The sequence below is a fragment of the Ursus americanus genome, chromosome 8 (assembly GCF_024610735.1).
Source record: "Ursus americanus isolate L20-20 chromosome 8, mUrsAme1.1.p, whole genome shotgun sequence".
Lineage (NCBI taxonomy): Eukaryota > Metazoa > Chordata > Mammalia > Carnivora > Ursidae > Ursus > Ursus americanus.
Genome location: NC_142134.1, coordinates 52602868 through 52629271, shown reverse-complemented (window position 1 = coordinate 52629271; position 26404 = coordinate 52602868). Strand labels below are relative to the sequence as shown.

At 37.6% G+C, this 26404-nt stretch overlaps 1 protein-coding gene across 7 annotated transcripts in view; it reads left to right on the top strand.

Annotated features, from left to right (window-relative positions):
- The window catches only part of KLHL5 (kelch like family member 5), an 89960-nt gene that overhangs the window by 47932 nt on the left and 15624 nt on the right, over positions 1–26404 (top strand). For 6 of the 7 annotated variants that reach the window (XR_006783129.2, XM_045816348.2, XM_045816350.2 and 3 more), the window contains 5 exons: positions 1108–1294; positions 11423–11647; positions 15933–16095; positions 21987–22199; positions 25846–26017. Coding sequence is in view for 6 of the 7 variants with exons in the window: in XM_045816348.2 (XP_045672304.1) it covers positions 1108–1294; positions 11423–11647; positions 15933–16095; positions 21987–22199; positions 25846–26017 (960 nt within the window). In the remaining variant the exon portion in view is untranslated. The remainder of the gene's footprint in view (positions 1–1107; positions 1295–11422; positions 11648–15932; positions 16096–21986; positions 22200–25845; positions 26018–26404) is intronic. The other variant, XM_087864207.1, reaches the window with a different exon arrangement.

Genomic DNA, 26404 nt, shown 5'->3' with positions numbered 1-26404 from the left:
AGCTTACATTCCCACCAAGAGTGTATGAGGGTTCCCCTTCCTTCGCATCCTCGCCAACATCTGTCATTTTCTGAGTTGTTAACTTTAGCCATTCTGACCAGTGGGAGGTGGTATCTCATCGCGATTTTGATTTGTATTTCCCTGATACCAAGTGACGTGGAGCATTTTTTCATATGTCTCTGGGCCATTTGTGTGTCTTCTTTGGAGAAATGTCTGTTCATGTCTTCTGCCCATTTCTTGATTGGATTATTTGTTCTTTGGGTGTGGAGTTTGATAAGTTCTTTATAGATTTTGGATACTAGCCCTTTATCTGATAAGACAAGAAAATCATTTTTTAAAAGGCAGGATGAAACCATATCTATGCATTTGCATAAAATTATATAAATTTTAAAAATGGGATTCAATGAAGCATGACGGATTTAAATTCTTTTAGGATAATCACCATTTAGAGTTCTTTGCCTCTTAAGAAACTGGTAAGTTGTTTTTGATGCTGTTCTTTCTTTTTTTTTTTTTTTTTTGTAGAGGTGGGGAGGGGCAGGAGGAGACGGAGAGAGAGGATCTCAAGCAGACTCACTGCCTAGCATGGAACCCATCTCAGGGCTCGATCTCGTGACTCTGAGATCATGACCTGAGCCAAAATAAAGAGTCACATGCTTAACCACTGAGTTGCCCAGGTCCCCCTGCTGTTGTTCCTTGAGCTCTGTTTAGAGAGGTCAGGTAAATGCAGTCTAAATTAGTCGACTTCTATTTATGATTACTCTTCTTCAGTTAAAATCGTTTCTAATTTAAAAAGTAAAATGACTTATTTTAGAAAATCTAGACAGTATAGAAAGGCAGTAAAAAAGATGATTTAAGAAGTACCAGTTTCTCCACTCCCCAAAGATAAGCAGTATGCAGGTATTAGAGCATACCACTGATCCTCTTCAGCTTATATTTCTCAATGAAATTTAGAATGTAAATCTTGTAAATATTGCGTATTTTAGTAAAAATATGTGTCCAGGCTTGGATTTTGTTTCTAAATGAGATCCTTTCCATTTGTGAACTATATATTCTTTTAATTACTATTTTCTTGCTCATTCAGCATATATACTCACTATTCTTTTCTAGTTCCTGGCAGACATGGAAAATAATGCACTTTTTCGGGATGATATAGAATGTCAGAAACTTATTATGGAAGCGATGAAGTACCATTTATTACCGGAGAGACGACCCATGTTACAAAGCCCTCGGACAAAACCTAGAAAGTCGACGGTTGGAACATTATTTGCAGTTGGAGGAATGGATTCAACAAAAGGTATTAAATAATCTTTTATTTGGCAGAACGTGGAGGGGGAGGAATTTTAATTAGTAACGCATATGGCCAGAAAGCTCTTTAGAGAAATGGCTGGTTCCAAGACTGGAAAAATACAAGGTAGACCCAAAACATCTTATAGAGCCAGAAAGTAAGGAAGTGTTCAACAAATAATGGAGATAGTTCAAGGGCCAGAAAAGGCAGTTTGTAGGGGCCACCACTGTCCAAATCTGGGATAATTTCAACACCAAAATAGATAATGATGATAAAAGATGATCATTTATTAAATCAATAAGTATGCCTGAGTCCACACTGATACAAATAAAGACACGGCATGCATCATCTTGAATTTCTTCTGCTATAAGGAACGTAATTGGAACAAATGATAAGATCCAAGATAAAGTCTGTAGATTAGATAACAGCATTGTATAAATGTTAACTTCAAGATTTTAATGATTGTATTGTGGTTTCGTAACAGGGTTTCTTGTTTTGAGAAAGATACATTGAAGTATTAAGAGTACAAGGGCATCATTTCTACAACTTAAACAGTTCGGGCGAAAAAAGTATATATACCATATACATCGAAAGCAAATGTAAAATGCCCACATTTGGGAAATCTGGGTCAAGGGTCTCTGGGAATTCTTTGTACTGGTCTTGCAACAGTTGTTAGTAATAGTAACAGTAATAGGAATAAACACCATGTATAGTTCCTACTCTGTGCCAGGTAGTGCTAGAAGCCTTCTGTGTGTTATCTCTCAGTGTACATTCATCTCCCTTTCCACTGAATTCCTAGTACTATTAGCCTACAATCCCCCTAACAGCACCTCCCTGACTTGAGACTATATCTCTGAGCTCAGCTCATTCTACTTCTCCCCTCTCTCTTTCTGTTCTAGCCCCACTGGCCTCCTTGTTCATCTAACAAGCCAGACATTCTCCCACATCGGGGATATTACATTAGCCGTTCCCTCTCACTGAAATGCTCTGTGCCCTGATGTTTGAATGCTTAGCAGAAATTATTCACTCAGCTCTCCAAACATCAGTTTAACCAAAAAAGACTTCCATGGCCAGTCATCCCCTGTCCATCACTCTCTAATCTTGTGTGTACCTCCTTCTATCTCGTTCCTCTGCTTATGTTTCTTCATAGCACCGGATCTGTCTACTTCTTCCCTTCCCCCAAGTAAGCTCTGGAAAGCAGGAAACTTGTTTTTTTCAACAATAGATCCCCACAGAGCCTAGAAGAGTGCCTTGCACATAGACAGCATCAGTAAATATTTGCCATATGAATGAAGGTTGTCATTTGCCATCTCTCGAATTATTTGTAGGACTGAAGCCCTTGATGCATTATTCACATCTAAAGATTTCTTTTCCATGTGATATCCTTGAAGAATATAAAAATAGCACTAATCAAAAGAGTTTTATTGTAATTTAACGTTTAGCTTCATGGTAACAAAGTATAGATGTAGGTATTATCTCATATAACATGATATGGTACTATGTATTCATAGATGCTTAAGTTCTAAATATAGGCTTGATCACTGAATGGTACAGAAGTATGTAAAGTTAAATAGCTGATAGTTATAGTATAAATATTTGAAATTCCTGGAGAGCTCCACACTCCAGGTAGTCAATCCGCAAATACTTATTAAGTATTTACTATATGCCTGGAACAGGTGCTCGGCTTTGTAGCCCTACTAACACTTCTTCCTCTCCATCTTTCCCTCTCTTTTTCAGGGCTTTAATTGTTATTTCTGTATTGCTTGTACTCTTGTGTTGCTTTTATTCTCATATTTTCAACTTGTGTGAAAGATCTGTTTGCTGTTCAGCTTTCGTCTCAAACTCTGTGTGTTCAGGTCTTCTCTGACCATGTCTCCCAGACTTGAGGACTTGGAACTGAAATTCAGCGTGTTTCAGTGGCATCAACGGAGGCCAACCCTGGCTCATTTAAGCAGATAAGGAAGGCCGTGGGGAAATAGGCAGGAACTATCTCCACTGCACCTTCTTTATAATGCTGCCTTGGATTTTAAATCCTAGGTTCAAGTATCTATTTTACTAGCTTTAGGGCAATCCTGGGCCCTAAACTTCCAAGGACAGTGAGGATGAACATCTGTCTTTTCAGCTTTATGGGAGATGGGGTTCCTGCCTCTCAAAAAAGCTCTTTTGTACAGTGGAAAATTCCCCGTGCGTGAGAAGGGGTACCCAAAGTAAATAATATATTTCCTCCCTTCCCTTCCCTTCCCTTCCCTTCCCCTTCAAATCTTATCTTCTAACAATCACCAATCTTCCTTCAAGTGAGTCTTGTTCTTCTAAATTTCCGTTGCTACTTTGCGGTTCCTGGGTAGCCTCCTGTGAGCCTACGTCTTTTGATCATGTTCACTTCCTACGAATAGCATTCCTGTGTTGTTACTATGGGCCAGGCATTACGTTAAGTGCTTCACCTATCGTTTTTAATCTCATGTTCATAATAACTCGAAGAGCTAATGTTGTTATTGCCCTAGGATGCCTGTACTTAGAAGAGTTCACTGTCTTTCCCAGGAGTACACAGCTAATTAGTGATGGAATCAGGATTCAAAGCAGGCATTGACTGTGGAGACTACACTCTCTGCTTCATTACCTCTTCTGTTAGCATGCACTGCTCTGCTCAAAAACTGCAGTGGTCTTCATTCCTTACCACATAAGATGTCAATTCCTCTTTCTAGCTTCCAAGACTTTCTGTAATCTGGCCATTATTACTTGACCAACTTTATTTCTAAGTCTTTCCTAGATGCCAGTTGCACTCACCTTCCATCTGATTCAAGCTATCTTCCCCGGCCTTAGTTTCTTTTGTACCCGAAGTCTTTATAATGAAGAGCAATTTGCATTAAGTGGATGGCAGTCTGATCATTGGGTTCTTGGCCCCCTTCATATATCTTAGTATAGGGCCCAACAAATAAGCTGGAAATGTTCCTAAATAGCCAGTAAGAAAAAGTTAGAATATATTTCTGCTTACTTTTTAAAAGGTTAATCTTTTATTTAGTATAAGTCAGGGAAGTTCTAAGGTTTTATATAGAATTTTGTAATTATTAGGAATTTGTTATTTGGGGATATTTGGGGTTTTTTGAAGAATTATGTTTGGTCACACAAACATACTTTTCAATAACATGTTTCCATCTTAACTAGTTACATCTACAAAAACCCCATTTTCAAAATAGTTTATCTTCTGAGGTTCTGGGTAAACATGGATTGGGGGGACACTGTTCAACAGCCTTGATAACAGTATTACCTCCTTTAAAGTTAAATATTATAGGGGTGCCTGGGTGACTCAGCTGGTTAAGTGTCTCAACTGGGAGTTGGCTTGGGATTCTCTCTCTCCCTCTCCCCCCCAAAATAAATAAATAAATCTTTTTAAAAAATTAAATTAAATATTATACAAAGTACCCCATAAAAATATCCATTTTTTTGCAAAAATGTCATAAAAGCTTATGCTTTGACTTGTTCAGTAATATCATTGTGTTGCAGTTGTTTATACCGTGTCTGTTGCTTAGCTATTTAGATTATCTTCCTAGTGATAATGTATTTGCATTCTCATACACATATTCAATGGTTATGAATAAAATTTGAAAAGTGAGTGTTAAAAAAAAAAGAGTTATGTTTGGTGTTAGCAAAGGAAATTTTAGTCACCAATTCATAGAACTATGATACTGCTTAATGAACTGGAAGTAAAATAACTTAGAATGAAAAATATATTCCTTAAACTCATTAGTGAGGAAAAATGATTAGAATTGCCTTTTTATTTGACAGAATGAAGACGTTTTTAAGGATCAAATTTAGAGTCATGAATAAAGTATACTATTACATAAAATAATCTGAGCATATGAATAAAATCTCATTATACCTAAAGATTATAAAGAAAGATTATTCAAGCTCAAAACATATTTTGAACAGCTGCTACATATAAGGAACTCTGTTGCTGTGAAAAATACAGAGATGGTGGGGTGCCTGGCTGGTTTGGTCGGTGGAGTGTGCGGCTCTTGATCTTGGGGTTGTGAGTTCAAGCCCCACATTGGGCGTAGAGATTACTGAAATGTAAGATCTTAAAAAAAGAAAATACAGAGGTGGAAAAAGACTTGGAATCTATCCCAAATAACTTAAGAATTTTGTAGGGTAAATTAAAAAAAACAACAACAACTGTAACATATGAGGAAAATATATATATATATATATATATATATATATATATATAAAAAACAAAACTTTCTACACTTTAGGAGAGTATCATTAGTATTAGTGCTCTGATGAACTAATTATAACAAATAGTTTAGAATAAATATTTGTCCTGATTTTAATTCTATGAAGATAGCTCTGATTGCATGCTGTGCTAGACGCTTAGAGAGAAGTAAAATAGATTCTAATTGAACGCTTCATAAATGGAGGTTGGGTTGTTTTAGAGGGGTGGGGCTTTAATTTTTTTTTTTTCACTTCATAAAGGAAACGAAAGAGTTCCTGGAATCTTTTAATTCTTTTTTTTTTTTTTTTAAGATTTTCTTTCTTTATTTGAGAGAGAGAGAGAGTGAGGGGGAGGCAGCCAGAGAGAGAATCTGAGTGCAGAGTCCGATGCAGGGCTCAATCGCACAGCCCTGAGATCATGACCTGACCTGAAACCAAGAGTCGGGCACTTAACCAATTGAGCCACCCAGGCGCCCCTGGAATCTTCTAATTCTTAAAAAAAGGTCGACAGGACCAGATGGTTACTCCCAGTTTTCCCACACTCATAGTTTCCATAGTTCATGATCTGCACTCATGCTCTTGTCCTTCCAGCTTTCAATAGAATGTGTATCCCCTCCCTCCTCCTAGGAAAGCCAGCCCACACCTGTGTTCTGACATTGCCCTTTCCTGCCTCCTGAGGAACTAGATCCTTCCCATTAGCATGTGAGCAAACTCAAGTTTATCCAGTTTTAAAAGCAAAACCAGAGGGGCGCCTGGGTGGCTCAGTCGTTAAGCGTCTGCCTTCGGCTCAGGGCGTGATCCCAGCATTCTGGGATTGAGCCCTGTATCAGGCTCCTCTGCTGGGAGCCTGCTTTTTCCTCTCCCACTCCCCCTGCTTGTGTTCCCTGTCTTGCTGGCTGTCTTTCTGTCAATTAAATAAATAAAATCTTTAAAAAATAAAATAAAAATAAAGCAAAACCAGAGATCCCCCCTTCCCCCAGATGCGTGCTGATCCCAGGACCCCTACAGGGCTGAATCCCGGGACCCCAGGATCATGACCTGAGTTAAGTTTTTATTTTAATCACCTGGTGCTCATTATGACAAGTGCACTCCTTAATCCCCATCACTTATTTCACCCATCCCTCACCTACCTCCCCTCTGGTAACCATCAGTTTTGTTATCTATAGTTAAGAGTCTGTTTCTTGGTTTTACTCTCTTTTCTTTTCCCTCATTATGTTCATTTGTTTTGTTTTTATTAAATTCCACGTATGAATGAAATCATATGGTATTTGTCTTTCTCTGACTGACTTATTTCACTCTAGCACTATCCTTGTTATTGCAATGGCAAGATTTCATTCTTTTTTACGGCTGAGTAATATTTCATTTATATATATATATATATATATATATATATATATATATCATAGCTTCTTTATCCATTCATCAATCCAGGTACATTCAGGTTGCTTCTATATCTTGGCTATCATAAATAATGCTGCTGTAAACATAGGTGTGCATGTATCCCTTTGACTTAGTGCTTTTTTTTTAAAGTAGACTCCACACCAGCATGGAGCCCAACATGGAGATTGAAGTCATGACCTAGAGATCAAGACCTGAGCTGAGATCAAGAATCAGTGGCTTAACTAACTGAGCCACCCAGGTGCCCCTGAATTAGTGCTTTTGTATTCTTTGGGTAAATACCCAATACTGCAATTGTTGGATCTTAAGGTAGTTCTATTTTTAACCTTTTGAAGAACCTTCATACTGTTTTCCAGAATGGCTGCACCAGTTTGCATTCCCACCAAGAGTGCAAGAGGGTTCTCCTTTCTCCATATCCTCACCAACACCTGTTGTTTCTTCTGTTGTTGATTTTAGTCATTCTGACAGGTGTGAGATGGTATCTCGTTGTTTTGATTTGTATTTCCCTGATGGTCAGTGATGATGAGCATCTTTTCATGTGTCTGTTGGCCATCTGGCTGCCTTTTTTGGAAAAATGTCTGTTCATGTTTTCTGTCCATTTTTTAATTGGATTATTTGGTTTTGGGGTGTTGAGTTATGTAAGTTCCTAACAGTTTATTTTTACTTTTGTTTCCCTTGCCTTAGGGAACCTATCTAGAAAAACGTTGCTATGGCCAATGTCAGAGAAATTACCACCTGTGCTCTCTTCTAGGATTTTTATGGTTTCAGGTCTCACATTTAGGTTTTTCAACCACTTTGAATTTATTTTTCCATATGGTGTAAGAAAGTGGTCCAGTTTCATTTTTTTGCATGTTCCTGTCCAGTTTTCCCATCACCATTTGTTGAAGAGACTGCCTATTTCCCATTGGATATTCTTGTCTGCTTTGTCAAAGATTAATTGACCATGTAATTGTGGGGTTATTTCTGGATTTTCTATTTTGTTTTACTGACCTATGTGTATTTTTTTGTACCAGTACCATACTGTTTTGATCACTACAGCTTTGTAATATAACTTGAAGTCTGGAATTGTGATGCCTCCAGCTTTGCTTTGCTTTTTCAGGGTTGCTTTGGCTATTTGGGGTCTTCTGTGGTTCCATACAAATTTTGGGATTGTTTGTTCTAGTTGTGTGAAAAATGCTGTTGGTATTTTGAGAGGAATTGCATTGCATTAAATGTATAGATTGCCGGTGCCTGGCTATTAAATGAATAGATTGAGGTGCCTGGCTGGCTCAGACAGTAGAGCATGTGACTCTTGATCTTGGGGTTGTAAGTTCAAGCCCTACACTGGGCATAGAGCTTACTTAAAAATAGCTAAATAGGTAGGGGCACCTCACTGCCTCAGTCAGTTAAGTGTCCGACTCTTGCTGTAAGCTCATGTCTTGATCTCAGGGTCATGAGTTCAAGCCCTGTGTTGGGCTCCATGCTGGGTGTGAAGCCTACTTAAAAAAAAAACAGACAGACAGACAGACAGATAGATAGATAAATGTGTAGCTTGCTTTGTGGACGTTTTGTAATATTTGGTCTTCTAATCCGTAAGCATGGAATGTCTTTCCATTTCTTTGTGTCATCTTCAGTTTCTTTCATCAGTGTTTTATAGTTTTCAAAGTACGGGTCTTTCACCTCTTTGGTTAGAATTATTCCTAGGTATCTTAATAATTTTGGTGTAATTGTAAATAGGATTGTTTTCTTAATTTCTCTTTCTCCATTATTGGTGTGTAGAAATGCAATAGATTTCTGTAGATTGATTTTATATCCTGTTACTGAATACATTTATCACTTCTAACAGTTTTTTGGTGCAGTCTTTCGGGTTTTCTATATATAGTATCATGTCATCTGCAAATAGTGAACTTTTGCTTCTTCTTTGCCAATTTGGATGCCTTTTATTTCTTTCTGTTGTCTGATTGCTGTGGCTAGGACTTCCACTTTTATGTTGAATAAAATTGGTGAGACTAGACATCCTCGTCTTATTTCTGACCTTAGGGCAAAGGCTCTCAGTTTTTCCCCATTGAGCATAATGTTAGCTATGGCCTTTATTGTGTTGAGATATGTTCCCTCTAAACCTACTTTGTTGAGGGTCTTTGTCATGAATGAATGCTGTACTTTGTCAAATGCTTTTTATACGTCTATTGAAATGATCATGGGGCACCTGTATGGCTCAGTCAGTTAAGTGTCTGACACTTGATTTTGGTTCAGGGTTGTGAGATTGAGGCCTACATCATGCTTCACCCTGGACATGGAGCCTGCTTGAGATTCTCACTCTCCCTCTCTCTTCCCCACCCCCTACTCACTCACGCACCAGCTCTCTCTCTAAAAAAAAAAAAAGAAAAGAAAAGAAAAGAAAAGAAAAGAAAGAAAGAAAGAAAGAAAGAAAGAAAGAAAGAAAGAAAGAAAGAAAAGGAATGATCGTGTAGTTCTTACACTTTCTCTTAGTGATGCAATGTATCATGTTGGTTGATTTATGAATATTGAACCACCTTTACAACCCAGGAATAGATCCCACTGGATCATGGTGAATGATTTTTTTAATGTATTGCTGTATTCAATTTGCTAGTGTTTTGTTGAGAATTTTTGCATCTGTGTTCATCAGGGATATTGGCCTGGACTATATTTTGCCATTTTAATTACAATATGTTTTAGTATGTATCTGCTTTTGTTGATTTTGTTAGTCTCTGTGTTTCCTGAATCCGGATATCTGTTTCCTTCTCCAGATTAGGGCGGTTTTCAGCTATTATTTCTTCCAATAAATTCCCTGCCACCTTTCTGTCTCTTCTTCTGGGACTCCTATAATACAAATGTTAATTATGTTTGATGGAGTCATTGAGTTCCCTAAGTTTATCCTCAGTCTCACTGATGTCCTCCACTTCTTTCTCAAGTCCAGTGAATATCCTTATGATAATTGCTATAAATTCTCCATCAGGCACATTACTTATATCTGTTTTGCTTAGATCTCCAGCTGTGGCCTTATCTTGTTCTTTCTTTTGGGTCAGATTCCTCTGTCTTCTCATTTTGTCTAAGTTCTATGTTTTATCTACGTCTCCCTCTTTCTCCATGTTAGGAAAGTTAGCTATATCTCCTGTTCTTGAAGATCATGGCTTTATGAAGAAGAGGTCTTATATTGCCCTGCAGTGTAGTGTCCCCTGTTCCCTAGAGACTGGTACTTTCTGGAGTGTCTCCAGTGTGTGCTCTTTGTACTCTGCTATTGTGGCCTGGCCACTTTATCCTTCAGACCAGTTGTCCTCAGAGGCTCTCCTTGCTTGTCGTGGGCAGTGTTTGGTCCCTGACCTGAAGGTGGTGCATTTTAACTAGGTGTGCTCTGGTATGCTTGTGAAATGAGACCTGTCACCACTGCCATTGGAACTGAGGCCTCACAAAACTCCTCAGTTGACAGACATGGTGTTGGCAGGGGTTTGGGCTGGTCTTCTGGGCAAGGGGTCTGCTGTGCTGGGCCTAAGGCAAGTGTGACTGGGAAGGGCAGTTCCACTGGAGTTGAAGGAATAAGGCTTGGTGTAAGCAAGGTAGTGGTGAGTGTTGGCGCTGCACTGGTTCCTGCAGCTGGCCTTGTGCTTATGCTGAGGAGCAGGAGAGGGGAGATGGCACCTGCCAGTTCCTTTGTTCCCTGAGGGGTCTCCATGAATGCTGCCTCCCTGGGACATGCTCCAATATGAGCAGCTAACCTCCCCACTGTGTGCCCCAGGTGCTCTTCAGATCATTGTTTCCGTGCTTTATGTTCATAGTCTGTTTCCCCTGCCTCTTTTTTCGGAGCAGCCCCAATGTCCTCCAAGCTCTCCCAGAGCCAAGCATGCTGACTTTTAAAACTCCAGGCTTTAAGCCCCACGGGTTGCAAGAATTAATGAAATACAGGCCCTCTTACTTGCCAAGCCAATTGCTAAGAGGATTCGTTTTCTCCATGCACTCCCCTGTGTGCTAGTTTGTCTCCTACCCTTCTCCAAGACCATGGCTCCCTCCTCACTGCATTAGCCATGATCTGTTTCTCTCCCAAGCTATGTCTCCACACTTCCTACCATCTTCAGTATGACCTCTTCCCTACCTTTAGTTGTGGAGTTTGTTCTGTCAGTCTTCACATTCATTCCTGGGATGTTTAGGATTTGATAGTTATCTAGTTGTAATTGTGGGATGAGGCGAGCCTAGAGTTCTCCTATTCTGCCACCATCTTCCTTCAAAACTACCTGCTACAATTTTTTTCCTTTGGCTTCCATGACGCTAACCTACCCTGCTTTTCCTCCCACTTCTAGCTGTTACAAATAATCCTTTCTCACTTGACCTTTTAATACAGAACCTTGTGTATGTCCTAGAGAATAGTAGATGAGGTCAGAGATATAAGCAGGGGCCTGACCATGCAGGAGCTCACTGAAATATAATAAAAGTATTATTGTCAATGCTAATAAAGTTATACTTTTATATGTATAAATTCATAAAATATGCAAACATGGTAAAATTTTTATTTACATAACTTCTATATATACTCTTAAGGAGCAACAAGCATTGAAAAGTATGATCTTCGTACAAATATGTGGACTCCTGTAGCAAATATGAATGGGAGGAGGCTACAGTTTGGTGTTGCAGTGTTAGATGACAAACTGTATGTGGTTGGAGGAAGAGATGGACTGAAGACTTTGAACACTGTAGAATGCTACAATCCCAAAACAAAAACCTGGAGTGTGATGCCTCCTATGTCCACCCACAGGCATGGTCTTGGTGAGTATAACTATGCAGGTTCATTCATGATATCATACATTAGGCTTCCACACCATTTTTACATTCTGTACCAGGCAGAAGAAGACCATCGTGGCAGCTGCTGAGTCAGCAACAATCAGTCACCAAGCATTCCTTCTCATGCTCCTTAACTGAGAAGCAGAATCAGGAAAAACAAGCATATACATAAATGTAACAGCAACCAGCTCAAGTAGAAATGTGGGTATTTAAGGATTTTATTATAGCATGATGGCCACCTTTTAAAATATGTGTTCTGTGTTGACAATCAGTGTTAACCTAACCTGATTGGAATGCTTATTTAAAAATCTTTAGCATTATCGTTTTTCATCTATAGCCCCTAGTTTTTAAGCAGAAATGAGTAAAAACCCAGAGAAATCTTGAGGTGGCACAGAGACTATAATGTTAGAGAATTTTCATTCTTTTATTCAATACTTCACTGAACTGACATTGATGGCATGAACTGTGTGCCATACTCTTTGCTCAGTAGGTATACAAAGATGAAGGGGACACTGTCTTTACTCTGAAGGAACTGATGGCTCACTCTGAGATGACAGAAGATAATTTGGGGTCTTGTATCACATGACCTATCTTTTTTGAAATAAAATTAGATGGGGCTTGACATGATCTGTATCACCCTAGCTTTTGCTGCATAACAGATACTCCAAAAGTCAGAGGTTAAAACAACCATATATTTAGCTCATGGATCTGTGGGTCAGCTGAGCCATTCTTCTGGTCCAGGCTGCCTTGGATGATTTCTGCTGGGTTTTCTCATGGATCTCCGGTGGGCTGGCAGGTCAGCTAGGTGATGGTGGATAGCCTTATTCACATGTGTAAGTGGTAGGCAGGTTGTTGGCCTGGGCAACAGAGACAACCGGGCCACATGCCTCTAATCATTCAGAACACTAGTCAGGCTTCTTCACATGGTGGCAGTCACGGGGTTTCAAAAAGCAGCAAGAGAAGGCAAGCCACAGTGCCCAAAGACTTTTCAAGCTTCTGCCTGCCTCATGTTTGCTAATGTTGCACTGGCCAAAACATGTCACATGGGCAAGCCCAGATTCAAAGAGTAGAGAAAAAGACTGTTCTTCTGTATGTATATATGTATTTCTGTTTATATTCATATTTATATTTATTTGAGTCTAGTTGATACACAATGTTACATTGGTTTCAGGTGTACAGCTCAGCGATTTGGCAAGTTTACACATTATGCTGTGTTCACCACAAGTATAGCTACCATCTGTCCCATTATACATTCTTATTTCAATATTATTGACTGTATTCCTTATGCTCTGCCTTTTCTTCCCATGACCTACTCATTCCATAACTGGAAGCCTGTATCTTCCTCTCCCCTTCATCCATTTTGCCCAACGTCCCATACCCTCCCATCTGGCAACCATGAGTTTGTCCTCTGTATTTATAGTTCTGATTCTGTTCTTTGTTTATTCATTTTTTTAGGTGCCATTTATGAATGTAATCATATGGCATTTGTCTTTCTTAGTCTGCCTTATTTCACTTAGCATAATACCCGCTAAGTCCATTCATGTTATCTCAAATGGCATGATCTCATCATTTTCATAATGTAATGTGTGTGTGTGTGTGTGTGTGTGTGTGTGTGTGTGTGTAAGATACCACATCTTTCTTATCCATTCATCTTTTGATGGACACTACTCTTCTTGGTGGGAGGAGCTAAACAGTCACATGAAAATAGGTGTGCATTCAGTGATAGGAAGAATTTGTGACCATATTGTCAATGTATCACAATTTGGAAAAAGTTTAAATTAGTTGCAATAAAGAATTTGATAGTTCACCATAAAAGATGAATTAAAAGATGGATGAGTAGCAATGAAGTCATAGTTCAGTTTAGATAGCATGCCTTCGTACTACATTGAATTTATTAATGCTGAGCACCAGAGTAGAGGCTGCCAAAAAAAAGCCAATAGCCAGTAATGAAAATTATCTAGGGATGAAAATTGGTCTGATAGTGGGTATAGCAAAAAAATCAAAGCAGTGAGTGATGCTACTATTTGCAATTAGGTTTCAGTTCAAGGTGATCTTAAGTTTCAAGTTTGGTAAGGAAGTAAAACCAGAGGGTTATGGGTAAGGAACTGAGAGGGGAGCTTAAAATTAACTATATGAAATTTAACAAAACTAAAGTAATAATCCTGAGTCCGTAAAATCAACTTATTGGGAATGTATCTTAAAATCAGCATGAATATGACTTAAAACTTGGGTTGACCATAAAATCTAGGATCAACAGCGTAATTCACCTGCATACTTTCCCTCATGATGGAGAAAAGAAATTTAACTTTAACTTAAGGTAAATTCTTATGTACATAGAATGAGAATGCCCATAATCCAGCTATGTTTTATGCAGATTAGATTGTGCGTAGAATATTGTCAGTAATTCTAGGTACCATATAAAATGCTTTATTGAAGCAAGTTCAAGGAGAATGATCATATGATTCAAATGTCTTCTTGAAGTTTTTTTTCCCCAAATCTTTCTGTCATTCTTGTTCTTACTTATTTACCTTATAATAAATCAATGTTACAAATTTGAACTTATAAAAGAAACTCTTACATAGGAAACACTCCTTTTATCTCTTACATGTGAGAATTAAATAAAGATTTCATTTCGAAGAAGTGATTCTACTGCTAAAATTTATTTTCAAAGATATTGTTTAAGGAGTTGAACTAGATGGACCTATCAATTTTTCTTCCAGCTCTTTCATTAATTACATGCACATACACACTTAATTGGATGTATTTATTATATATTTGGGACTATATATGTGCGTGTCTGTGTGTAGTTTGTACATACTGTTCCCTTCACTTTCTCTTCTCTCAGATATCTCTATGTCTGGTTTCTTCATTCACATTTTTGTTCAAATGTCACTTTTTCCAAGAGGTCTCCCCTGACCCTCCCTACCCTTCTACTCAGTTCCATTTTTCTTATTAGCACTTGCTAATACCTGAAATATATTTGCCTGTTTCCTGACTAAAATATTAGGTCCATGATGGCAGGGCCCTTATCTGTTATCTTCTATTAAGTGCTTGGCTCTTAATAAAAACTAAATAGATGTTTGTTGAGTAAGGGAACAAATGAATCTGGCTTGGTTCCCTGGTAATGAATCATACCAATAGATTGTGGTATCAAGTCTAACTACAGTAAAATCTCATGAATTTGAATTAATAGGGGGAAAGGAATAAAAATGATTTTTCAGATATATCTTAAATCTGAATTATTGAAAAATCTTTTAAATATGGCAATGTGTGCATCTTGTATAGTTTTAAATAACTTCTGACTGTTGGAACTCTGAAACTTACTAGAACAGAGCTGTAGTACTGCTTTCCCTCCTCACCCACCCACCTACCAACCAAGAAGAGCTAGAAGGAAACCAGGTATCTTTACCGTAAATGTTTCCTTAATTAAATTTGCATGTGTAAGCTTCACTGTATTACCCAAAGCAATCTGCCAATTCAGTGCAATCCCTATCAAAATGTCAGGGACATTTTTCAAAGAAATAGAACAAATAATCCTAAAATTTGTATGAAGCCACAAAAAAATCAAAAGAAAACAAAAAAGAATAACAAAGCAAACTTGAGAAAGAACAACAAAGCTGGAGGCATCACACTCCCTGATTTCAAACTATTCTATGAAGCTATAATAACTAAGACATTATGGTATTTGGCTTAAAAGCAGACACCCAGGGGCGCCTGGGTGGCACAGCGGTTAAGCGTCTGCCCTCGGCTCAGGGCGTGATCCCGGCGTTATGGGATCGAGCCCCACATCAGGCTTCTCCGCTATGAGCCTGCTTCTTCCTCTCCCACTCCCCCTGCTTGTGTTCCCTCTCTCGCTGGCTGTCTCTATATCTGTCAAATAAATAAATAAAATCTTAAAAAAAAAAAAAAAAAAGCAGACACCCAGATCAATGGAACAGAATAGAGTCCAGAAATAAACCCATGCATATGTGGTCAACTAATTTACAACAAAGGAGCCAAGAGTATACAATGGGGAAAGGACAGTCTTCAATAAATGGTGCTGGGAAAACTGGATAGTCACATGCAAAAGAATGAAAGTGAACTGTTACCTTACAGCAAACACAAAAATAAACTCAAAACGGGTTAAAGACTTGAACATAAGACCTGGAACCATAAAGCTCATAGATGAAAACATGGGTGGTAAACTGTATATTTTTATTTCAATTAAAATGTGATCTTTAAGACTTAGAAGCAAATCTGAAGTCATTGCTCCTTTCCTGTCTCCTTGTAGGTGTGGCTGTATTGGAAGGCCCCATGTATGCAGTCGGAGGACATGATGGCTGGAGCTATCTGAATACAGTGGAAAGATGGGACCCGCAGGCTCGCCAGTGGAATTTTGTCGCTACTATGTCCACCCCCAGGAGTACAGTTGGTGTGGCAGTACTAAGTGGAAAGTAAGGAAATATTTAAAATTCCATTTAAAACACAATAAACCAAATTTATTGAGGTATATCGCCTAACTTAAAAATATGCATTAAAAAAATACACAAAATCCCAAAAGAGAAAAACTTTCAGAGTGATGCAGACTTTAAAATAGTCTCTTTTTTATTGTAGTTCTAAATATAAATAACTCACCATGTTAGGTTGTCATTCTAATGTGCAGATATTATAAATTTCAAGTTATTTTGAGTGAAGAAGTTTTATATAAATATTCAATATAGTAAAAAGTTGGTGGTTTATATAGCTTTAAAGCATATAGTGTTTTAAATGTGGTATAGGCCCTCTCAGTGTTTTCTAAATAATTCCTTCCATTTCTTCTACTGACTTATCTTTACTTTTACTTTTTTCCTATCTTGGTAAACTGCTGGAAACTGAAATGGATTTAGAAAGGTGCTCCCTTGGCTCTTGTCTAGTCTAACTGGAGTTAACAGATTTGGACAGAACCATCACCAATAACTCTTGGTAACTCAGAGACTAAACACATATCAAAGGCCTTTCTTCCATAAAAGGAAGCCCTATGTGGTTATTAAGTAAAAGTTGTTTGTTGCCTACCTTTACTCCCTTAAAATGCTTTATCATCATTTCCAGAAAGGGGAAAGAATCAAAGTTAAAGAGACTTAAAATTATATGTAGAATTGTATTGATCAATTGGTAAAAGAAAAATGAGGAAATATTAGTAAAACTTTTATACTTTATGACCTAAGGTCTTGGTTCTTCAGGACCTATTAGTTATGTCCTACGTTTTATGTTTTTAGCACTGTTGCAAGTGATAAGATAGAGAAATAGAAACTCGCTTTTTAGGGGTGCCTGGGTGGCACAGCGGTTAAGTGTCTGCCTTCGGCTCAGGGAGTGATCCGGGTGTTCTGGGATCGAGCCCCACGTCAGGCTCCTCCACGATGAGCCTGCTTCTTCCTCTCCCACTCCCCCTGCTTGTGTTCCCTCTCTCGCTGGCTGTCTCTATCTCTGTCGAATAAATAAATAAAATCTTTAAAAAAAAAAAAAAAAGAAACTCACTTTTTAAAATGTATCTGATCTCCACAGCCTTCCCTTCATTTGTTTAGCTAAAGAAAGAACTTCAAAATTTGTCACTACATATCTTTCCTCATTCTTTGGTAGCAGAGTCAGTCACCAAAGAATCTAGTAAATGAGAAAAAAGAGAGAAAACTAATAGTATCTTCTCAGTTTTGACCCTTCAGTTAAAATTTCTGGAATTAGTTCATTGATCTAATTCTTGTTCACTGGCATATTTCCTAGCCTTTGTTTCTGGCTAGAAATATTTATTTCTAACAGCACAAAAGAATAGCTGCCTTCTCTAAAATCTAATTTCTAAAACTACATCAGCTCTAACTTCTAGGCATGGAAATATCTTACTTTCTCACCGTCTCTTGCTCTCTTACAAGAAGTAAGTCTTTAGCCCATCTAAGGTACAATTTATTGAATTTGACACTGGGACAATCAAAGAATTATATCAGAAGCTGAAGATCTCTCATCTACTAATTATTAAGACATTTAATTTTGAAAGTACAATATATCTACTTTGTGATTTTAACGGTTCTGTTGGGGTATCTCCCAAACTGGTTCCTTTGCCCCTAATATTAACTCTCTCCCTTTCGTCCTTCATTTTAGAGACTTACTAATGTTCTACCTAAAATACAAATAGGACCATGTCACCTTCCTGCTTAAAAGCTTTCAGTAGCTTACGTGACTAAGCCTCCTTTATGGTCCTGCCTCTGTCCACATCTCTCCACTCCCCTCTCCTCTACCTGTTCCTATTACACTCCAGCACAACTATCCTATTTGAGGGGCGCCTGGGTGACTCAGTTGGTTAAGCATCTGCCTTTGGCTCAGGTCGTGATCCCAGGGTCCTGAGATCGAGCCCCATGGTGGGCTCCCTGCTCAATGCAGAGTCTGCTTCTCCCTCTGCCCTTCCCCCTGCTCATGTTCTCTCTCTCTCTCTTTCAAATAAATAAAATATTTTTTAAAAAACTAACCTATTTGTGAAAAATACATTTTGTTTCATACTCCCATTCTCTTTTAACTCATTCCATCTGTCTTAGAGTGTTGTTTCCCCACTTGTGTACCTGGCAAATTCAGCATCCTTGAAACTTACTCAAAAGTCTTCCCTGGAACACTTCATCCCCCCTGTGCAAACTGTCCATTCCATCCTCAGCATTTCACTGTGCAGAATTTGTGTATGATTGTATTACAGCAGGAACCACTCTGTTGTTGTTGTTATTTACTGGTCCATCTCTTATAGCAGATCTTGGTGTTCAGTGACCTGGTCTGACTTTTTGTTCCTTACACCTAGCTTGGTACCTAGAACATCACCTGAAGTGTACAACCTTATCGAAGAATGTTCTGGTACCGCTTAGATGCAATGGTGCTTTAATCACCCCCAAGAAGAGGATGTGTTAGTCTATCAAACAGCACTTTTCTAAACTTGCTTTGTTTTTCTTTAAGATTTATTTATTTATTTATTTATTTATTTGACAGTGAGAGAGCAAGGGAGAGAGCACAGGCAGGGGAGTGGCAGGCAGAGGGAGAGGGAGAAGCAGACTCCCTGCAGAGCAAGGAGCCCCATGTGGGGCTCGATGCCAGGATCCTGGGATTATGACCTGAGCCGAAGGCAGACGCTTAACCAACTGAGCCACCCAGGCGCCCCTCTAAGCTTGCTTTAAAATGAAGTAGCAATATTTTAAAATATTTTGTTGGTTTCCATTTTTAGGTACATACCCAGAATCTGAAAAAAAAAGAAATCATGTTGTTTTTTTTAAAAAGTATTCAGTTGATTGAAAAAAAATAACTATGCATCTTTTCTCTACTACTCCTTTATGATTTAGAGTAAATCATTTCTCTGTGCCTCAGTTTTTTAATCTACAAAATGAAAAGCCTAGATTAACTACTGTTTTTGTTATTTTAATTTATTTTATAATGCTTCCTAATGTAAAATATAGTTGTTTCTTTAGAGAAGAACTTGTTTGAATGTTTTATGAGTTACATCCTGTATCTTGAAAATTTCAGTGTTAAAATTTTTTTTTCTACCATGTTTGAGAGAAAGAAACTTTATTTAGAATTCCAATTGCTCGGGCTACTTTTAAGCCACTGGCTGGCAAATATTTTTGGCAGTAGAATCTCTCTTTCAAATGAAACCTTACAAAAACCTCAATACTTGAGGCAAATAGAAACTCAAGTTTATTATAAACTTACCTTGAATTTATTTTAAGTTCAAGTTTGTAGCATGTATTTATTATAAAAATCAATGTAGAAGAACAAGTCTGTTTTAAAGAACACCCAGATTATCTTTGTGTTTCGTTTTTACTGTTCAGTATAAAGAAAATCCTGATTCACAGATCGGTAGCTGAAAATGGTAACAGTTACTTTAATTACTAGAGAATTGGACTCTTAGGAAACTTTTCAGTTAAATTGTTGATGTGGTTTGAGAGTAGTAGAAATTTTTTTTTCCTAAGTTAAATCTCAATATCCACCAACCCCTTGCATTCTTGATCATAATTTTATAAGTCAGGCAAGACTAAGTCTTATTTTAAAGTGTATAGTATAATACAATTTGATGCAATTTCACAATTTGACATAATATTTCTCTTTTTATTATGATAGATACTGTCATGGGGAAAAGAGATGAGTTCTGAATCTTGTATGGCATTTAATTGAGCCAGGTGACATTTTGAAAATTATGAAAACTTGAATTTCAGGGTCACCTGGGTGGATCAGTCAGTTGGGTGTCAGACTCTTGATTTCCGTTTGAGTTGTGATCTCAGGGTCGTGGGATGGGGCCCTGCGTCAGACTCGCACTGAGCTTGGAGCCTGTTTGAGATTCTCTCTCTCCCTCTTCCCCCCACCCCACTTGCACGGGAGCGCACACATGTGTGCACGCTCTGTCTCTAAAAACAAAACAAAACTTGAATTTCAAATGCACCATTTTGGGGACCTCCTCAAGTACTCCACAGAATCCATTTGTTTGAAAACCATTGTTTGAGATAATGTTTCTCTAGAAAGTGGTATCAGTACATTTTAGCCCTTAGCATTAGCTCAGTATAAATGTTTGTACACTTAAGATCTAAAAATGCCATTTTCTAAAAGAATATAAATAGAGACAGAATTTTTTCCCTTAAACACTTGCCCCATGTTTACCATGTGTAAGGCACTGGTCAAAGTATTTTAAATTTGGTCATCAAGAATCCTATGATGTTAGAGATGTTTTGGATGATGAAATTCAGGCAGGTGGAGGTTAAATAACTTGTCCACTGTCAGAGCTAGTAAGTGTGAGAACCAAGGTTCAAATGCAGAGTGTGGCTCCAGAGTTCACCTCTTAATCCCTGTACTACACCACTTTTCACATTGAGACCCATGAGTTCACTCTGAAGAGGGGACGGTGCCTTGAATCTGTGTGTGTGTGTGCGTGCACGCACACAGGCACAAGCACACAGGCATGCATGTGTGTACATGTTTTTTAATTATGCATGTTTTCTTAGAGTTGTTGATGTCTTCTGATTTTCTGTGATCCATATTCAAACAATTATTCTACCAAGTATTAGTTAAAAATGAGAACAGTTTAATATTAAGAACAATAACACAAAAAAGTAGTTTTTGACAGATAAAAACTTTTAACAAAGTTTCTAATAAATTTCAATTTCCATACTATTAATATAAAGCTTAGAACAAGATATTGGTACACCCATATGTTGCTGTCTAAGATACGGTCATCTTCTCACTAAAGAACCAGTTTGAGTGACATATAGTATACTTTACATGATGAATTAAAATGAACGATGTCTTTAAAATATACATATTTACCCAAATATAAATGCTTAGAGCTTTAATTGGAGGATACTTGGTATAGTTCAAATATTATTTCCTGAGGTAAAAAAAAAAAAAAATAGATACTAAGGCATTTGTAATTTCAAAATGTGGGGACTTTTATATAAGCAATGATCTGAATTTATTACTCTTTTGAAAAAGCTATTAGAAAAATATAATATTTTATCTGTATTTTAAGGTCAGAGGAAAAGACTTTTAAATTAATGCAGAATATTGATTGGTAATGAATTAAAATTTATCTACTAGGCAACATTTAGGACATTAATATACCATATCCATTTTAGATAACTTATAGTATCTTTCTCTGCAGTAATTTAAATTAATGAAGGATCACTGTTCATATGTAATAAATATTAATTTCTATGCCACTGTTTCAAGCAATCCTTTCATTCTCCTAGTTCACTACTACGAGAATATCCCAGATGACTGCTCACAGTACAAATGCTCATTACTCTAACTGCGTCCCGGTTCTGCTTCTGACCCTGTATAAGCCTCTTAATCTCCAAGAGCCTGTTTCTTCACCCATGAAACAGGAATATAAATGGTTTCTCATAGCATCATTGAGATGATGAAATTAATACATGTAAAATGTCTAGCTGTGGTAGGTGCAGAGAAGGTTAGTTTCTTTCCTTTATAACCTGGTCCTATCTTAGCTATTTAAGAAATAAGTCATGGTATATTTATGTACCACATTTTATCTATTCTAAGACACATGTTATGCCTCTAAAATTGTGATGCGTCTAATAATCAGTGGTGACTTGTCAGAAATAGTTGTCATTGCTTTCATGTGAGTTTGTTCTTTTTTATGTACATATAGAGTGATATCTGCACATATGACATATGTCATATAATTGGTAGCCTATCTTCTTTCTTGATGGCACATAAGTTGACAGTGTGTCTTATAATCTATGGCACCTTAAATGCAATGAAATACCATAAGAATCATCCCTGTGTCTTAATCATAAATGATGGTACTCTTTTTTATTTATTATCCCATTTGTTCTTATAGACTTTATGCAGTTGGTGGTCGCGATGGAAGTTCTTGCCTCAAATCAGTAGAATGTTTTGATCCTCACACTAACAAATGGACACTCTGTGCACAAATGTCAAAAAGGAGAGGGGGAGTAGGAGTAACTACCTGGAATGGATTGCTGTATGCGATTGGAGGACACGATGCTCCTGCATCCAACTTGACTTCCAGACTCTCAGACTGTGTGGAGAGGTAATTTCCTGAGAGGGAAACCTTTGTCTGACACTCCAGACAAATGAATGTGTCCTTATTGAACATCTACCCCATGCAAGGCATTTCCTTCACAGCTTTGTAAGATGGGTGGTCTGCTCTGGCCATCTCCTGGTCTTTCTCCTAACAGCTTACTCAGATTCTTCTCTCATCATATTACTGCCTACTTAAAATTTACCTTGGAATTGATTATATAATTTATTAACTGAGTCACATGACAAACACTAATTGTGTCCCTATTTTATACTGGATACTGTACCTGACAGGAAAAGGAGAGGAGTTTGATGAATTTCAGAGAGAAGGACTAGGGCTGGAGGCTAAATAAGTAGTGAAAAGGAGAGGAACATTTCTAACACAGTTTGATAGAATGAAATACTATGAAATAATAAAATAAAAAACTAATATGGCTTAAAGTTTACGCAAGTCATTCAGACTGGCCTCATGAAACTCAAGTATGGGGCCAGGTAAAGAGCCTAACATCAATGGACGATTTGGACAATAGTTCAGGCTCCCATCTGTTATCTTTAGTCTAGTTCAAGGAATGGAGAGAATCGAATGGATTTAGGAGGTGGAGTCAATGGGAGCGTGTATGAACACTCCAAAGCAGAAGGGGATATGGTTCCTTCAGAAAACTGAAATGCGGCCACTGTGTCTGGGGAACAGGGTGTGAGGGAGACAGTGGCAGAAAAGGAGGCAGACTAGGGTGGAGATGGGGGCAGATCACATAGAGTCTTAAGGATTCTGGATTTTAAAGAGCAATGGGAAGTTGTGTGTGTGTGTGTGTGTGTGTGTGTGTGTGTGTGTGTGTGTGTGTGCATGCGCGTGCGCGTGTGTTATTTAATTATACATGATTGGAAAAAAGCGAAAAAGTGAAATGCAGGTTTGATGACAATGAGTGCTTTCTGTGAAATAATAAGGAGGGTTGGTTTATTGTCTTTTGAGAATGCAGGAAAGTTATACCTGCATTTCAGCTGTGTTAGGGAGCAAGCAATCCAGACTACTCTTGCTGCTTGTTATACTCCAGTAAAGGATATGGAAGTCTTTGTATACTTTACCCCATAAGTTACAGGCTCACCGCAGTACTGCACCCAGTGAAAGATTGTTCATTGTGCAAGAGGTATTAGAAGCAATATAGGACATTTTAGCATGATGTATCTGCTCTTAGACAACTTTTTGGGGCTGCTCTAGTGAATATATTTCATGAAAGGAACAAGAAGCTTCAAAAGTGGACAGCTTTAATGATTGCATCCATAAGCCATCTTACACAGAGCTTCACGTATTGACTTCCTCAGATTTTCAGTAGGCAATTGAAAATCTTTTTTTTTTTTAAAGATTTTATTTATTTATTTGACAGAGATAGAGACAGCCAGTGAGAGAGGGAACACAAGCAGGGGGAGTGGGAGAGGAAGAAGCAGGCTCCTAGCGGAAGAGCCTGATGTGGGGCTCGATCCCAGAATGCCAGGATCACGCCCTGAGCCGAAGGCAGACGCTTAACCACTGTGCCACCCAGGCGCCCCAGCAATTGAAAATCTTAAAGCAATTTTCAGTATTTACTTTAGCTCTTTGGAATAGTTCAAGTGCTGTGGATTTACTAAATGAATCTATAACATTGTGAGTTAAAAGTTTTCAGGAAAATATTGATATTTTTCTAAAATATGTTCAAATGTACTTTATCTAAAGTAATAAGATAAAGGGTAGGCTTAAAGAACTAAACTATTTTTATTTTCTTGAGAGAAAAAAATGTTAATGTTTTACATAGAAAGAAAAAGACTGAATAAAAAACATGTTCTGAAATAGGCATCTCGAGCCCTAAGAATAAAAAGTGAAATATTTAGAAGATCAAATACAAACCAAACTGCTGATAGTGGTTACCACTTGACTCTGTAATTAAAGTTGGAAGGAAATGAGGCTAGTTATTGCATTTTTATATATTTTTGTAATCTTTGAATTTTTGCTACAAGAATGTATTCTTTGCCAATAGGAAAAAATTGTAATAAATGAGCCAACTCATCTTTAAGATGACATTTATCAAATGCTTACTATGCATTTTCATTTAATCCTCAGTGCTATGTGGGAAGCAGTATTTTCACCAATAAAGAAATCAAGATGTAAAGATTTTAAGTACCTTTACAATACCATAGAGCTAGTGATTGGAGAAATAATGGCTCAAGATTCTTCAGCCCAAATCCAAAGCCCGTTCTCTAACCACTTTGCTATACTGCCTCTCCCAGGTGTTTTTGGATATGTAGGTATTCTTTATTGAGATGTAATTGACATATAACATTATATTAGTCTCAGGTGTATAACATAATGATTTGACATTTGTATATATTGAGAAATGATCACAATAAGTCTAGTTAACATCCATCACCATATATAGTTACAATTTTTTTTCTTGTGATGAGAACTTTTAAGATCTACTCCCTTAGCAACTTTCAAATATACGGTACAGTATTATTAATGATATTACCATGCTATACATTACATCCCCATAACTCATGTATTTTATAATTAGAAATTTGTCCCTAGTTTTTGACCCCCTTGCCCCGCTTCACCCACCCCTTCCATGCCCCACCTCTGGCAACCACCAATCTATGAGCTTAGTTTTTTTTGTTTTGTTTTAGCATCCACATATAAGTGAGATCATAGGTACTTGTTTTCTCTGGCTTGTTTCACTTAGCATAATGCCCTCAAGGTCCATCCATGTTGTTGCAATGGCAAGAGTTCATTCCTTTTTATGGCCGAGTAATATCCTAGTATGTGCATGCGCGTGTGTACCGTAGTTTCTTTATCCCCTCAGCCATTGAGGAACACGTAGTTGGTTCCACGTCTCGGCTACTGTAAATAGTGCTGCAGTGAACATGGGGGTACATACATCTTTTCAAATCAGTGTTTTCATTTTCTCTGGATAAATACCCAGAAGTAGAATTATGTGGATTTAGATTTAGAAGTAGAATTAGTAGATCATATGGTAGTTCTATTTTTAATTTTTTCAGGAATCTCCATACTGTTTTCCATAGCAGTTGCCCTAATTCACATTCCCACCAACAGTACACAAGGGTTCCCTTTTCTCCATATCCTCACCAGCACTTGTTATTATCTTTTTGGTAACAGGCATTGTGGTTTTGATTTACATTTCCCTGGTAATTAGTGATGTTAAGCACCTTTTTGTGTACCTATTAGCCATCTATATGTCTTCTTTAGAAAAAAATCTGTTGAGATCCTCTGCCCATTTTTTAAGTGGTTTATCTGGGGGGGGTTGGTTATTGAGTTGTAAAATTCTTTATATCTTCTAGATATTAACCCCTTATCAGATGTATGATTTGGAAACATTCTTTTCCCCACTCCACAGGTTGCCTTTCATCTTGTTGATGGTTTCCTTCACTATGTAAAGGTTTTCAGTTTGATGTGGTCCCATTTGTTTATTTTTACTTTCATTGCCTTTTCCTTTTGGTGTTAAATCCAAAAAACCATTGCCAAGACCAGTGTCAAGGAGCTTACCCCCTATGTTTTCTTCTAGGAGTTCTGTGGTATCAGGTCTGACATGTGAGTCTTTCATCCATAAACTATTTTTACATAAAAATATTGTGAGAACAGTGTCAGCTCCAGTTCTAAAATTTTTTTTCAGATATGATCCCAAAACAGATATGTGGACTGCAGTGGCATCCATGAGCATCAGCAGAGATGCAGTGGGGGTCTGTTTACTTGGTGATAAGTTATATGCTGTTGGAGGGTATGATGGACAGACTTATCTTAATACAGTGGAGGCTTATGATCCCCAGACAAATGAGTGGACCCAGGTATGGCATTTCATTTTTCATTATTACACTTCTCTGTTTTTATTAAAATGGTAAAAATGATCTTCTTAATTTTATCCAATATCAAAATATATTGCATGAGCATGATAAAGTCATCTTTTGAGTAAATATATGAAATAAGAAGGAATGTTTAATTTTATGACATAATTAAAATCCAAAATTTTCTTTAAAGTGTAAGTTAATACTCAGAGAAATTATTAATAGTTTTGATCTGCCACCGTTTGCTTACTGGGAACTGATGAGCTGTTCTAGTATTGATAGAGCAGATAGGACCACAAGAGAGCTATGGCAAAGGGAGGGGAGATTGTGGAAAATAAGAAACAAAGGTAGAAATCAGAAAAATGTGGAGGATTTAGGGAGGGGAGTTAA